Source organism: Blennius ocellaris (assembly GCF_963422515.1).
Source record: "Blennius ocellaris genome assembly, chromosome: 7".
NCBI classification, from domain to species: Eukaryota; Metazoa; Chordata; class Actinopteri; order Blenniiformes; family Blenniidae; genus Blennius; species Blennius ocellaris.
This window is the reverse complement of record NC_137656.1, coordinates 11,804,894-11,821,307: the sequence shown is the minus strand read 5'-3', so window position 1 is coordinate 11,821,307 and position 16,414 is coordinate 11,804,894. Positions and strand designations below refer to the sequence as shown.

At 40.8% G+C, this 16,414-nt stretch overlaps 1 protein-coding gene across 1 annotated transcript in view; it reads left to right on the top strand.

Moving 5' to 3' along the window:
• The window catches only part of fbxl17 (F-box and leucine-rich repeat protein 17), a gene marked incomplete at its 3' end in the record, with an annotated part of 219,635 nt that overhangs the window by 198,684 nt on the left and 4,537 nt on the right, over positions 1–16,414 (top strand). The window contains exon 10 of the mRNA XM_080499685.1: positions 3,040–3,182. Coding sequence (XP_080355811.1) covers positions 3,040–3,182 — 143 coding nt within the window. The remainder of the gene's footprint in view (positions 1–3,039; positions 3,183–16,414) is intronic.

Below are 16,414 nucleotides of genomic sequence, written 5' to 3'. Positions count from 1 at the left end.
GCAGCAGTAATTTAATTGGTTCAAAGTGATATCGTCCAAGTTTCTCACTGTTGGTAACTTAATACTGAAGCTTTAACTGTTTATGTAAAACAGCTACATGTATTCATGTCCTACCCACACACCAACCACTTCATTTGGTATACTTACTACAAACTAATGTAATCCATTACAGCGGCTCTGCCATAAATTCTGCCTTTAGAAAGGTTATAATGTTCAATTTTGCTTGAGGTTTCAATTTAAGCACATGTTGATCATTGGGGTTGTGATTTTTAGTGGCGCTAAGCTGGACTGCATTATATTTAAAGGTGTTTGTAATATCCTACCCATTCATATGTGAATAGGATTGCCAAAGTATTACTAACACTATTACCATTATTATTTCCACTGTCAAACGCTGCTATGTAGCTCCAATTGCACTCTCTGCTGTTAACAAAGTGATCAAACCTGTTCAATTGTAGTAAAAAGGTTTCGCTGAAAGCTTTTCGCCTTTGCAAATGTAAGCAACGATTTCCATTTTCCAGCAGGAGTAGCTGAAACGCAGTGCCTCCTGAGAGAGGATCAAAGGAAGTGGAGCACACACAGCAATATTAGACTGTAATGGTGACCAGATGAACTTGTTGATAAAGTACTAAACAACTCTAAATAGCCCAACACTTGGCTCATACTGACTAAGTCGTTATCTGACGCTCCAGTTTACCTACCTCGGAGCTTAACGAAATGGTGTTTAGTGTTATTTGCTCCTCTCTTTCTCCTGCCAGCTATCTCAAATTGCCATATGTTTTCTTTCTAAAGCCCGAAGCCTGTCGACACTTGCGTTGTAATTCAGTTTAGGCAGGTGGTGTGTGTGCATAGGTGAATGCAGCACGGTAATCAGGAAGTGCATGGGAAATGTATTCACTTGTTCTTCTTGAGCATTCACAATTTTAGGCACCTGTCTGCTTCTATCATCCCACTTTGTCGGGTTGACAGAAGCAAAGTTGAAGGGGAAGAAGCAGTGATGTGAGATTGCCAAAGAAGGAGATAGAGTACTCTTTGATTTCTTCAAGTAGGAAGCTCTACCTTTCTATTTGATCTCCATTTTCCCACGCAACCTCTTGGTCTCTCTGGAGGAGAATTTTAACAGCAGCAGTATGTGCATCTTAGCATAAGACGAAAGATCTGAATCCAGGTAATCAAGTCTGGGAATATGTGATTGAACGTGACACAGGAAAATAGGGACGAGGAGCCATTTGCTCACATTACGTTTTTCTCCTCTTGAACATACCAGGGCATGCAGAATAATGCTAAAACGTCATTTTAAGGAATGCTTTAACAGGTCACCATTAGTCAAAAAATATGTGGCTGCTTCATGTTCTTTTTACCCATATGGCCTGCTGGAGCTTCTTCCCCGTGGTGCTGTTTGACATGAAACATACTGCAGCTTCAAAGCTCTGTTACTGCCTGTTTAGCTATAATGTGCCATTATGCATGGCATCCAAGAGCATACTGGAACACAAAAGAAACCACATGTGGTGCAATCCAAGTGCCCAAAGCTATATATTACATATGTTGCATACTGTATACAAGTCCAGTAGAATGTGTGTGTATGAAGAAACCTGTACATTACACAGCCCAAGCAGGACGAAAGATGTTAAATATATGCAGAAAAATAGCATAAGATTATTCATTTCCCTTCTCCTGTGGGAACAAGCTCTCTCTCACACACACACACACACACACACACACACACACACACACACACACACACACACACACACACACACACACACACACACACACACACACACACACACACACACACACACACACACACACACACACAGGCTAGGTCAATCCCAATATGCTGTTACATCAATGATGTGCTGACTGCATGTTATTTAATACTGTAATATGTGCAGCGGCTGGTCATAAAAGTGAAGAAGAGACTCCCCGTGAAAACAAGTTTAAATAGATTAATTTCTCCCTTCTTCCTGAATTGGAGATGTCACGAGCTTGTTTGTCGGAACCAAATAAGGTTTGAAGTGAAATAGATTTCTGCTAGTGAGAAAACAACATCAGGGCTAAGTAAGTATTTGAAGGTGCTGTCAAAGGCTTTCTCTTTCTTTACCCTCCTCCTTTCATCTTCCTCTCATCCTTCACTCCTCCTCCTACCTTGCCATTCTCATTAGTGATGGTTGTGCGAGTGGAGAACAAAGCCCAGGCCTGCCAATCGATCACCGACTAGCGCTATCAATCGACTGGTGGAGCACAGGCCTCCTCCATCTACCCTCCGATTGACAGGTCAAAGATTGATGAGGAAGATTGTTGCGTGTCTGCCTTAGTTTGTGTGCCTATGCGATGTGTTAGGATCCCATCGTTTGTCAGCTGTACGATTCAATTAGTCTGTTAAGACATCAAAACTACAACACTTGTGTGGTACCCTCTGTGTTTATCTATGTTTGTGTGAATAAAGCTGTGTATGTACGTATGCCCCGGAGATTCACAAAGTCCCCAGACACTGACAGATATTGGTTTTGGTGGATACTCTTTACCCTGGCACTTTGTTTCTGCGCTGGCAGGAGTAAACATACAGACTCGTATGCGCACACACTTACATATACATGTACAAGCAAAATAATGAAATCATAGACTGGCATGGACTCACACTTTACCCGAACACGGTGTTGTTGCCTTTCAGTGCTGCGAGTCATGCCAACATTCTAATGGATGAGTCCTGCAACTGTCGGAATAAGGAGGGGGTTATGCATCTGCGTGTGTGTTTTGTGTGTGTGTGTGTGTCTGTGTGGGTGTGTGGGTGTGTGTGTGTAGAGGGGTGCATTTCCAAGGTGTTGTATAAACATTGGAATAATATGTCACAGCTGGCCAGATGACTTGCCCTGGTTTCATCTCAAATTTCTGTGTGTCTCGATGGGAGGATGCTGCTGTTACATTTGCATGAAAAAGGTTGCCAGACTAACACCTTTTCTTGTTTCTCTCCCTGTCTTTTCTCCCCCACCTCACCCCTCTCTCCTTCTCCCCCCCTCTGTCTTCTGTCCACAGCTCTGATAGCCATAGGCCAGTACAGCAGTACCATAGAGACCGTGGATGCCGGCTGGTGTAAAGACATCACAGACCAGGGAGCCACACAGATTGCTCAGAGCAGCAAGTCCCTCCGCTACCTGGGCCTCATGAGATGTGACAAGGTAACAAGGCGCAGCCCATAATGTCTGCTGGTGTCTCTTTTCCTGTCAGAATGCACTCTGTGGTACAGTTATGTGTGACGCTTACTCAAAAATATCCTTCTGAATATGTTTTCAGACACAGCAGATCTGGTTTCCATGATATGTATTGCAAAGTATTCAGAGAAGTTGTGCAGGACAAGAGGGTTTTTTTGGGGTCTTATTTTGATTGCTATTGAAATTTACAAACATTTTATATATTAAAACAATCAATGGTAAGTCAAATATCTTCAGTAATGCTACTTTGGCCTTGAATGCTTAGAATGGGTTTCCAGTGGACACTTGCAGTTTTCATTTAAAGCCGTGTTTATTATGGGTGGTCACTGAGAAATTAACTTCACTTAAGTGTGTGTGGATGTCAGTAAACTGGTGTCTTATTGCATAAGAAATAGGAATAATTATATTTCAAATTCACAAAAATGTGCTTGTTCTTAAAACTTAGAATACAAAATTACAGTGATACAATTCGTTGTGGAATTAAAAAAAATGTTTACACTGATATTTGATCAAAACTACAAGACACAATGTAATAACTTCACCTTATTTACCTCCAGCTTGTGTACAGATTTGCACTCCCAGCTTTCCCACCACACCAATACACATGAGAAATATCCTTTTTAAACATATACACACAAGCCACACATTCAGCTTGAGCTTTTTAGATCAAGGACAAAGTCCTGGGGAAGCAACACTGGCAGTTTGGAGGGGTGCATGTCATGTTTCTGTGGCTCTAACATGTCTTGATTTCTTTTGTTCTGTTGCCCATGTGTTGTTGTGCCTTTGTACAACAGCTAAGACCATATGTGCCTAAAATTACATAGTTCAATGAAGTGTAGGAGGCAGTTAAGCAAAAAATTAATTGTAACAGACAATGGAAGTCATGCCCTTGTTCAAGCGTCTGGTCTTTCTTACCTCCTTCAGGTTTAGCTGTATTCAGAAATAGTTTATTCTGTAACTGTGGGCCCATTTCTCCACAAAACAGTGATGATCATTCATGTGAGCTTCAAATTTTACCTGGACTATCCATCTTGTTGGCTCATAGAAAGAGCTTTGCGCACTCCTGCATAACATGCAAATGGGTAAAAAAATGAATGCAGTTGAAAAGTTATTTTTCCCATAATAATTTTAAATTCTAGATAGAATTATTAGAATTAAATTTAAATGTCAGTATTTTATCCATTAAAATCAAAAACATAGTTTCTAAACATATTCATCATCATCTTTATTGCAGACAGGAGTCCATAAAAAAAATGTCACAGATACATACATCTACATAAAACTGGGAATAAAACAGTATAAAAATATCAGAAATAGGACAATCACGGACAAGTAACATGTTACCATATTTATAAAAGACACCCATACCAATGCCTCCACAATGATGACTGGTATATATTATACATCGCATTGCAATTGTTTAGAAAACATATAGATAGAATAATAATAATAATAATAATAATAATAATACATTATTCTATTTTATACATTTTAACACTTTAAACCTTCCAGTTCATGTTCAGAGTGTAAAAATAACTGAGAAAAAAAAAACATTGACTCTTTAATGCGACAAATTTTTTTTTAAAGCACATGTATTTGTCTAAAGCCCATAAAAATGATCAGATTCATAGAGATTTGAAAAAAAGAAAAGAAATCTCTCTGTCCAGTACATAGAATAATAACAGACTGACTCTGAGATCCTTCCAGATGTGTGGGCCTTTTGTTTACCCTCACACCCCCATCTGGGCTCTTACCCATCCAATCCCTTACCTGATAGAAGCTCATTTGGTTGTACTGCCATGGTAACTACTCCTCCCACCTCTCCAATTGGTTCAGTGGAGCTTTTGCTGCACAGATGCATCCACTTAGTCTGGCATGAGAGGGATGAGGGCAGACCAGGAAGGCAAAGTGAACAGCTGGCTTAACCTAGAAACTTTAGTCTGTACTTACATTGTAAAACTTTGTGTCTTGAATTGCAGGCAAAGACACAACACATCCCCTAATGCCAACACTGTTGGCCTTAAGTGTAGTGTGTTATCATGCGTTTTAATGAGCATCCTGATCTTTTTAGTTTCGGGGTAAATTTTACCTTCAGGTTTTGGGCTGAACAAATTTAAAACCCCCTGTTGTGTAATAAAACGTGCGAGGAGAAGTTGGCAGGGAAGAAGAGGAAGAGGGAGGAGAGACTTTGACTTATAGTCGAGGCTATGCTGCAGGTTGGAAACTCATCATTTTTATTTCTTCATTATAAAATCAGCAATATCTTCATGTCACGCCCCCTAAGGTTGACCCTATGGATTTCTCTGGGAAAAATGAATACGCTGAGGTCGTTAAGTGCTGCGAGAACATCAGTGTATCATATTTATCTATTTAGACTGCAATAAAATTCAAATATATGAGAATTTGAGTGACCTTATATGTAAGGTCTCAGTGATGAAGCAGTGTACTCGGTTCTCATTATTGCAGCCATGAATGTGTGTCTATCATATTTATCCACAAGTAATAAAGAGTAACTGCATTACATAGCAGGTGATCACTTAGACTCCATTTTCATTTAGTTTCATTCTTGCTCACTGACTAAGTGACCCAACAATCGATAACCTGCAGCCTCGCCAGTAAAAATGTGCTGTGGAATTTTTCTTACATTATGCACTCAGGCACTCCCAGTATACACATTCCCCGGTCCTTCCGCTCTTATTTATCTCTCCCTCTCCCTTCACATGTGCAATTCATACATATGATTTAGTTGTTTAGCTCGAAGTTTAATGATTACTCTCCCTCTGCTCTGAGGGGAGAATTTGTGGATGACACAGCTAAATAATGTAGTAATTGGTACTATTAGAGTTTTAATGGGGTGTGAATTGAGCAGAGACAAGAGTTTGACAGTTGGCAAGGTTGGGTACTTTGCCAGCTCTTAATCACAGAGTTAATTCACTGTATACTTGCCTCTTTCAACCATTTTCATTCAGTCTACTGTCTTTGGCCTGCTAAAATTGTGTTGAGCTTTGCAAATGAGCCTGGACTGCTGTTGAAGATCAGTCCGGTCTGTGTGGGAAGAACACTGGCCTTCGGCACCCACTTTTGTCTCGGTCGCTGATGTTGCTGTTTGTGATTATGTTAGGAGAGAAAGGGAGTTACAGGAGATATGGTCAGGTTTTGGAGAGAAGAATGGGGGTAATACAAAGTTCGCTCAAAGGGAAACAAATATAGAGCAAAAAGGCTGTTATTACCGAGGTCAAAAAGAAAATAAGAGCTGTAGACCGAGTTAAAGAGGTAAAAAGGTGGGAGGCAGAGTCAGACCAGGGGAATTGTGGTTATCTACAAGTCAGCCCAGGGACAGGGGTGACCATGCTCTCGCTTGTTTCCTCACCTCCTACTCTCGTCTCTGTTCTCAATCCCTCAAGCCTCTCACCCCTCCTGCTCTCATCGCCACATTCTTCAGGCGCCTCATCTAACTCCATGCTTCAGTTTTACTGTTTGACATTTAATCAGAATTTATTTTACATGCAGGCATTTATTGTAACCAACACTTCTGGCCAAACCACGTGACTCGTGAAGCGCTGTTTAACATCTTTATGAAGGTCACTTTGACTGGGACATTGTTGACGGCTGTCTGAGTTGAGCTTGTGATTTCTTTGCTGTAAACGTGTTGGTTCAAGCTCTTTGCCCACAAAGCTCCTTGCTAAAGAATATCAGGAGTTTTCCATTGTCCCCTGAAAAAACCCCCAAGTTAGATCAAATCAACAATCCTTCGTACTTTGAGAATCTGTTTCATGACAACCAGTGCTTTGACGAAGGTCTTTATTGTTTTAGCAATCAAATATTCCAGCTTTTAGCAATTTGCATTGTGCTTCATTTGTGATTTACAAACCTAAAATTGCATTGCATGTTCAATATCAAACGAATTTCAACAGTTCAGTTTCAAGTCTTGTGCAATTTTCTTGGGTGGATTTTTTCCGTCAGCCGTCACATTCCTTCTTTATGCTGAATAATACATTTGTTTGATAAGCTTTTGTTTGTGCATTTTAAAATGTGAAGCCTCCTTAAACTGCTTAAAATGCACATATTTCTTTCAATTTAAGTCTTAAATCCTACATTTAGATTTAGACAATAAAAATAAGACATACATTAAATCCTGGGCTCGCCCCCAGAAATATGATCATTTAATTTCCCGCTGCTGTAACCGCTTCTGCTTTACTCGATACTCAAATTTGCAATCAATGCTACTCACCTAGCGTTAGTAGTTGGTTTCCTGTGGCTTTTGACACAGAAGATGAATGTCTTTATTCGGCTACTGATCTGAGCTCAGTGGAGCAATAAACAAAAAGGCTTTGAGGAAGGTGTGCTGGCTGAGCCAGGGACAGACTGACCAAGAAAACAGCCCAGTTAGCAGAGCGGCTGTGCATGCTCTTTCTGTGTGTCTGTTCATGAGGTCCTCACGTACAGAGCTGAGCGTGACGGGGAAAAAAAAAAACGATTTGGTGTTTACTTGTGCTGCTGCTCTGCCAGTCACTATCGATTCATGTTTTTTTTACAATAACCTTTAAAACATGTCACTTGTGAAATTAACTTTTAGACAAAAAAAGAGAAAGTAAAAAACAAAAAACAAAAAAAAAAAAACGTGGTCAAAAAGGGTCAAATAACTGTGTTGATATTTCTCCATCCCAAGTTCTGAATAAGGAAATCTACAAAGCTTTAAGTTAACTGTCAAAAACATGTAGGTCCTTTTTTGTTGTTGTTGTCATGTTAGCCAATTGGTGCTTTCTGTTTTTTTAATTTTGCTGCAGGAACTGTCTTTATTTGTTTAGAAGCTCTAAAAAGATACTAACATGGTACTTTACATTTCTGTGGATAGGATGAATGCCCAGCATACAAGGTCAACAGCTCTGCTGTGTACTTTTTGATTTTTGAAGACTGAATTGAAAAATTACATTCTCCAATAGTATTCAATGCAGAAACATTACTGAAAACTATGTCCTTGATTAGATTTTGAAGGTATTTTCATGCAATTGTGCTTGATAGAATCAGTGGATCTAACTCTCTTAGCTTAGCCCTTAACTATATCAACTAAATGTCCCTTGCATGAGCACAGGACTTACACACTTGAGGAAGTTTCTCAATATTTATCCATCAACCTACTTCTGTTTAGGGCGTCACTGCTGTAGCTGATGGGGTCATTGCCAGTGGCCTCGTCCTGAAATAATTTTACTCTGCCTACCTACCATGAATGTTTGCTTTGCAAAAATAAATTGTTACAAACACATACACTGAGCGGTCTGCTCCTGCCTTTAGTTATTCTTTCTGGGAGCTGTGTTGACAGTGTTGTTGACATATTGTAAATATCCAACGGTTAATATTTCCCTTACAAGGGCTCTGCAAAGATGCAGCTGCAGATGTGTGTTTTCTGCAGGAATTCTGTGTGGATGCTATTTGGTGGGGGAAAAAAAAACATAGCTCAGTCAAAGTGTCAAACTCCTGTTGTGGTTGTCATTCGAGCTCATGTACAGTATATCTGTCTCTGTCCTTCACATGTGCACGTACCTTCACATTGACATTTGGCTATTTAAAATAAATACAATTTTGATCCAATGTGCCTCTATCTTGGCTTTTTCTCTCTCTATGTGCCGAACGTTTCCACACTTGGAAACACTTCCTCCACATGGTGTTAGGTTTCAGAGTGGGCCCTTTCGGTCTTACACAAATTCAGTCTTGTGATAACCTTGACACGTGGTGCGGACAAAGCAGTCAGCTCATCACCTTGGCAGCGCCGTCCGGCCTGTGTAAATTTGTTTGGAATTGTCAAAACGCCGGGAATTTTAATGTAACAGCCTCCCTGAATGTCACGGGACTTAGAAAGTGTAGAATTCATTTAAGATCTGTTAATACGATCCAGCTGGCTCTCCTCATGTGGAGCAGTGTGAAGGATCGATTTCCTTCGTCACAGTTTATACAAACGTGCTTCCGTACTATATACATTTTGAAGACGGGCAGCCTGAATTGTGTGTCCGCTGTTATTTAGGGTGATTCAAAGAACGTTTTTTTTAACTGTGCAAGCACAAGGCCAGATGTGAGTCAAGTCCATTTGATTAAATTTTCTGATTTAGACTCTATTTTCAGTAGCTGAGCCATTAACCATCTGAATAGAAAAGCATTCACACATCTGCCCCACTGACTTTTTTTTTTCTTTCTTTCTTACATGTCAGTCTGAAAGATTTCCTTTGTGTCTCTGTGTGTTTATACATATGCTCATGGACGAAATGTGTCTGTGTGCAACAGTGTGTGTGTTCTTTGGGAGGAATTTATGTTATTTGCCGTTAACACAGCTCATAATGGTGCATTGAAATCAGAACCACCCCCCTCGAGGCTTGGGTAAATGGCATGCTCCGGCTGCCTCAAATGATTACACCCCTCTGCCCTCAGGGCCAAATGACCTTGTTCTGACGAAGGGAAAGAATGCGATTGATCTACACTCGCTCAAAAATAATCGAATCAATTCATTTTGTCCCCTTTTAGCGAGGGTTGTGCCAGTCTTTTGAAGGATTCAAACTGGTGGGAAAGAAGTGTCTCAATGTTGCAAAAAAATGGATAATCTTTGCTGCATCTGTCAGCGCGTATGCTTAAGAAAAGCCTGACTACCCACAGAGTTTATAGTTAAATGCTAGGCCTTCTCTGTAGGAGGAATACATCTCTCTGCACTCTCACAAACACAATCTAACATGGTGTATTAATCCAGGCGATGCCTTTGCCTTGTAAAGTTTAGTACCCTGGCCTCAGAGGTGGTTTTCATCTAAAATTATAGCAACGTTGTAAAAAACATTGTGCTCATTGAACTGGGCAAACCCTGAGACACAAACACACATTAATATGCCAAACTCATACAAACATACCAAATGCTAATGCAGTAAGAATCAACACTTTTTTTTGCCAACCACAACCAAGTTTCCCTCCCTGGGGCAGAGATCCAGCAGCAAGCTTTGCTGATTTGTGGAGAGACAGGCTCTCCCGCTTCACTCTCAACCATACTGTTACTCATCGCACTCCTTATCTTGACACTGTTTTCATATGTCTCTTATACGTGTTAAGTTGCTTTTGTCCATAATGGGCCTTTCTGGACTCTACGTTTGAAGCCTCCGTTCTCCCGTGATGTATCACTTTGGGGATTTAGATCTTATTCAGTCTCAGTGGAATGTTTTCCTTTAGAAACCTTTTCACAGCTTTCTCAAATGTGCCTATTTTCCCCTCTTATGGTCTCTCGCTCCTCCTGTCTACTCCTTCTTCGTTTGTCTTTTTCCTCGCCTTATTTCCCCCTCATCTCTTTTGCCGCCGCCCCACTCTCTTCCCCTTCTCACTTCCCCAGCTACTTTTCCACTACTTCATTAGAGCGAAAACAAATGGGCAGTCCAGGTTGTGAAACAGAGACAGGAGCAAACTCACAAAGTCAGCATGGAGCTGGACTTGGAAAATAATGACACCGACTGCCACTGGCCTCTTCAGGGATGGCTGGTGGGGAAAGTATGAGTTATCATAGTAATGATGAGAGGAGGGAAGAAAATCCAGGGTACAAAAAAAAGATAGGGTATAACATAGGGCGGTTGGGAGGGGGGGTATTTAATGGATGACAGAAAGCAAATGGAAATAAAAGCAAAATTAGATTAAACAAGAAACAGACTATTCTGGGTATTTTCTATACAAATGACCCCCCCACCCCCCAGAAGTGTTTTGTGTAAGCAGTTTTGAAGTGTGCTTCCATTACCTGAAGTGAGGTGGAGCGCCGTTCGGGGAACAGGTATGAGCACTGCTGCACCCCCAGATAGAGCAACCAGACAGACCTTGTTAAAAGAACAGACATCCCAATCAATATGGTCGTTCCACTGGTGCATCCAGCTGCCAGGGACTATACACAGATAGGCACGGCACAGCAATTTGCAGACATAAACAGGGGCCTAATTGTTCGGGGCCTGGAGGTTTGGAGTGAGGAAAACAAAGATGAAGTATGGTGAAGAGTTAGGAGGCATTTTAACTCTCGTTTAGGAAATGAGAGTTTGGAGTTAGGCAAAACTTTCTTTGATGAGTGTTGTTATTGTGAACGGCAGGGATCCTAAGTTTAAAGGCTCCTAATGCGAGGGGGAATTAGGAAAAAGCTACTGCTCGGGCAGCATCAAGCATGAGATAGGCAGGCTCTCTGGTTTCTATTTTCCAGGCTTTGGTCAGACTCGAATGTTAAAAGTCGCCAAAGTAGTTTGAAAGAGTCATTTGCCATTTGTGATTTTCAGTGTAATCTTAGAGTCTCATCCCACAGAGAAGAGCTATATTGATTGGCGGTCTTAACTGAAGCCGCCTCCTGATCATCCCTTCATCTTGTTTCTAAAGGGCAGGAGCAAGGGACAGTGAAGGAGAGCGGGTGAAATAAAGTGAGACACCGACTGAGTTCACTGAGTATCTGAAGGGAATTTCAGAATTGACCTTCAACAAAAAAAATAAAAAAAAACCCAACCAGAAATACACACCTGACTCACCTGGCTCACATACACACTCATGCATTCCTCAGCCTCCTTTCCACCTCTTCCACACTTTATTCTTACTCCTCTTGCCTTTTTTTTGGGTATTTTGTTTCCCCCTTCTTATCTTTCTTCTTGGAGTAAGGACAGCCAAGGTTGTTTGAATTTTGGATGCCGCTCACATCTTTTGGTTATTCAATTAGTTCATTCAAGTGGCCCTCTTGTCTGTTTCCCCCCCTTTTCTCCTCCTCCTTCACCCAGTGCTGTTTACTCGTCACAACCGAGGTCAATATAATCTCATGGAGTCATGGACAGGCAATGGAAAGGACTCTGTTTGGCCCGTACACTCAGACTTGGCAATCTCTATATATTTTTGGCCAATAACGAAGATATTACAGGTCTGACTGCAAATCAGTAAAAAAAAAAAAAAAAATGCAATCCCCTAACAAAACTTCTGATAATAATACATATGTATCATGCCATCATGAACAGCATTATTACGAAATAGAACATAATGCTGATTTCTGTGTACAGACAGGGGCTTCTTTTCCTGCTCATCTGTTGAGCTCTTAAATACAAAAGAACTTGACTTTAATTGCTGTGCTCTCACTTAATTTTTCGGAATTAACCTATAATTCAGAATAATGACTCTGCAGCAAGTGGTGACCACACTTTATGGGCTTACAGATGAGATCACTGCAGGTTGTTCACTGATTTGCTTGTGACTTGGGACACGTCACATTTTTTATCCATGCTCTCTTTACTATTATTAAAAAAAAAAAAATCACAATAAATTTCATGCCATGATGTTAGGTCGAACTGTCCTTGTTATTGAATTATTTATTCAACCTGAAGAAAAAAAGTAGTCTTGTGAGGCAAGGGGAAAAAAATTAAACAAAGTCGCTCTGTTGTGATTAACTTTGAGGAATTTTTGCTTGTTTCTGACCTTCTCTAAGCCGCTCTGGAATTTGTATTGATGGTTTGTGGTGGTGAGTGTGTCTGTGTGTTTCCACCTTACAGCTGAGTGCTTTTACCATTCATAGGTAGTGTTACTTTACACAGAGCATCGAACAGGTGAACAGAATATTATATTGCATTTCCAGTGACAACAATATATGACCTTCACCAGTCCTTCTGGTAGGAAGTGAACGCTTGCTCATTTTTTCTGTTTGTCATTTTACCACCATATCTCCGTTTCTGTCCAAATTTCCTATAATCCTTCAATAGTATATATTTTTTTACTTCGTCATGTAAAAAATCAAAACTCTAACTCTTTATGCATAAATGAGAGAAATGTAGATTTTAGTTGAGTTGATTTTTTTCCCTGTTTGATGACAAATGGACCACCAGGAACATTATGGAAAAGTTTTGATGGATTGATTGATTGATTGAAAAAAAAAAAAACAAATATGAACAATCTTTATTTTAAAGAAATGTCGTCAAATCTTCAATGCTTGCAATGTTAACAAACCAGCTCAGTTTTGAACTCACTTTTGATTTTGCTGTGATTGTGTTTAGCCTTTTTTTCCCCCCTGAGACGAGCTAATAAATTATGGAAAGCAACTTGAGTTATTGTATGCTTTCCTCCAGTCTCCGGAGATAAGAAGGCCCATGTAGAAAGAGAGATTGGGCTGAGCCTGGTACACATTCCTTTAGTTACCTTTGTCACGTGTGATGGAGTGCGGGGTTTACAAACCTGGCCCCCAGAACCTCTTTCTCTGACCCTGTTCATTGTGTGTGTGTGTGTGTGTGTGTGTGTGTGTGTGTGTGTGTGTGTGTGTGTGTGTGTGTGTGTGTGTGTGTGTGTGTGTGTGTGTGTGTGTGTGTGTGTGTGTGTGTGTGTGTGTGTGTGTGTGTGTGTGTGTGTGTGTGTGTGTGTGTGTGTGTGTGTGTGTGTGTACTGACACCCTGCTTTTCACTTCTGCTGCCGTCTGATATAGTGCAGGGATGAGGAGGACCAGACCTTAGTTGTCGCAAGTGATGCCTGACCTGGTTTTTAAAAGCACATTGAGCTTTGCACTGCAGATTTCTGTGAGGGCTGCTTGGCTTTCTGAGACAAAATCAAAATGTTTGAGCTCAGGCTTTCCTTGGCAAAAAGCAGTCTATTCCTTAAGCTTCCAAGCCAATGCATCAATAGTTCATTTAGAAATATTGAATCCCTCAGAATAAGTTTGTCGGGAATTCTTTTCTGTATCTGTACTCCTGAAACCTCCTGTACAGTTTGCCCTCTCTTTCATTCACCTCGCTCTCCCTCCTTCCTGCTCTTATCGAAGATGTTAAGCTATCGTTCACTTGTCCAGTTGCTCGTTGAGAAACTTTACAACTGGGGCTTTTCCTCTGAGCAGTTTAAAGAAGGCTATAAATCTTGCTTGTTTAAATTCAGACCCCTTTAAGCTGCGTTTTACTAAGACCTGATGCACTGCATTCTTCTACTGCCTAAACAGGCTTTTTAAACATTTACCCCAAATGTATTTACTGGTTGACTGATACACTGTCTACATGGGAGTAGACAGGGAACGGGGGTATTTGTCTCTCTTTATGGGTCTGGGACGAGCAATGGCTGCCACATGGCGAAACAAAATGGGAAGGAAGGGAAATTAAAAAAAAGAAAACAAGACAGACCTGCATTGAATTTAATGGAACCAATATTATTGCAAAGAAAAAATTGCTATATAGGAAGTATTGTGGATCATATCTTTGTTTTCTGGAATCTTACTGCACATTTATTTAAATTACGTTCAATATCATCAGTCAGTGCTTTATTTCTCTTCCAAAGTCACGGTTGCTACAAATAATACTATACAGTGGATTTTGATGTAGCAACAATATATTGTTACTTTTGTTTTTGTTTTTGTTTTGTTTTACATTGCCTCAATCTTCTCTCTTTCTATTTCTTCTATTTTGTTTGCCTGATTGCTAGCTGCAGGGAGAGGGTGCTCTCACCATGACAGCCTAATACAATATGCATCTTCATGTTTGTGTATCTGATTATCGATTTACAGCCCGGTTCTTCTTTTTCCCAGCTGAGAATGTGAACCGCTGTGACATTAGTCATCTTTACGAGGTGTTTTACTGTGCTGCTTACCAGGAGAAGCCCCCGTGTTTGCAGTAAATGTACATTTTACGTGGTGATAGAGTGCATTTGCATCGGTGGATTAGTCGTAGAAAGAAATGGGGGGGGGGGGTACTCGGTGTTGAGGAAAAGTGCACATATGAGCACTCCACAGAGAGCAGAGGTCAGCTCAGCAACTTACTGTCACTTACCTTCAGCTGTCTAAAGTAAAAGTTGAGGAGCAGTTGTCAACTAACACTCAGACACACACACACACACACACACACACACACACACACACACAACTGTAGAAACTGTTCTCGTTTATTGTCGAACATAAAAGGTGCTTTTTTTTGCCGAACAACATATCAGACGTACATCTTTTTGTTTTCCCCCCGTCTCTCCTTCACCCTCTTGTAAACCCTGACAACAGCACATTACCCGTCAGGATGAGTTACACCACACTTAGATCTAGAGGGCCGCATCTTTGAAGTTAAAATGGGGGAAAATATCATAAGTATAGGCCTCAGTCCAGATAGCCGTGGCTGCTCTCCCAGATGCTTCTCAGAGATTAGAATCATCAGTGAGTAGCGATTTGCTCGATCATATGGCTCTCCGATGGACTTGGCAGCGGGTTTGAAGGAAGGCTTGTACAGTACAGCACACAAGATCACAACTGTATGGCTTTTAAGAAAAGAAAAACGTTCCCTGTATGTCTAAAGCAATATCCCTGCCACCACAGGTCTCGATGTTTTCTGATGGCCTCTTCAAGCTTAAGTTACCCAACATGTCATTAAGCACCATTTAAAACCCCAAAAACCCCCAAAAAACAACTGTATTCCATGTAGAAAACTGCTGATTCACAGGTTCAATAAGCATGTGGCTCGGCTGGAACTGGAGGCGTCCCCTCCCCACTATTCAGTCAGCTACACTATTCGCTCTGACCTTCATGTCTAACATCAGCTCTGAGCCGCAAATACCAAGCAGGTGGGGTGAAGTCATCACATCTCATTCAACATAGTGCGGAGCCATGGAAAGGGCATACAGCGTTATTCGAGCTGGAAAGAGACATACCGTAGCTGCGAACTCTGGGAACTTGCTACAAGTGAGTTTCCTTTACAAAAGGCTGTTGTTTTGTAAGCACAGAAAGTGGTACAGTTACTCTTGCTGGCAGCCTGGCGCAGTAGAAGAGAGTTATGATGTATGAATACCTCAGTCAACCGATTTTCTGTCAACAAGATTTTCAGTCCACCTTCAATGAGCTGTCTTAAAATAAGCGTAAGCGTACAGTTTGTCATTCAAGATGCCATTTAATTAAAATGGATCCCAAGCAAGGTGCCAGGGATTTCTGTGCTCTGTTATTACAATATACACCTTATATATACTGTTGGAAGTGATTGATAGTTTCTCCTATTTGACTGGCATCTCCACCATAGTAAAACATATGAATTATGATCTTTTGTTGGATGGACTGTTATTATACTTCAGAATTTAAAAACACTAAAACTAAAAACCTTACTTACGTTTTTCCCCTCACTTAGTTGTCACAATGGAGAGCAGCACAGGTCAGCGCAACACTTTCCATGATTTCCATCAAAGCCGTCGTGTTGCAGCGCAAACATTCAGCCACAACCTGGCAATTAGGAAAT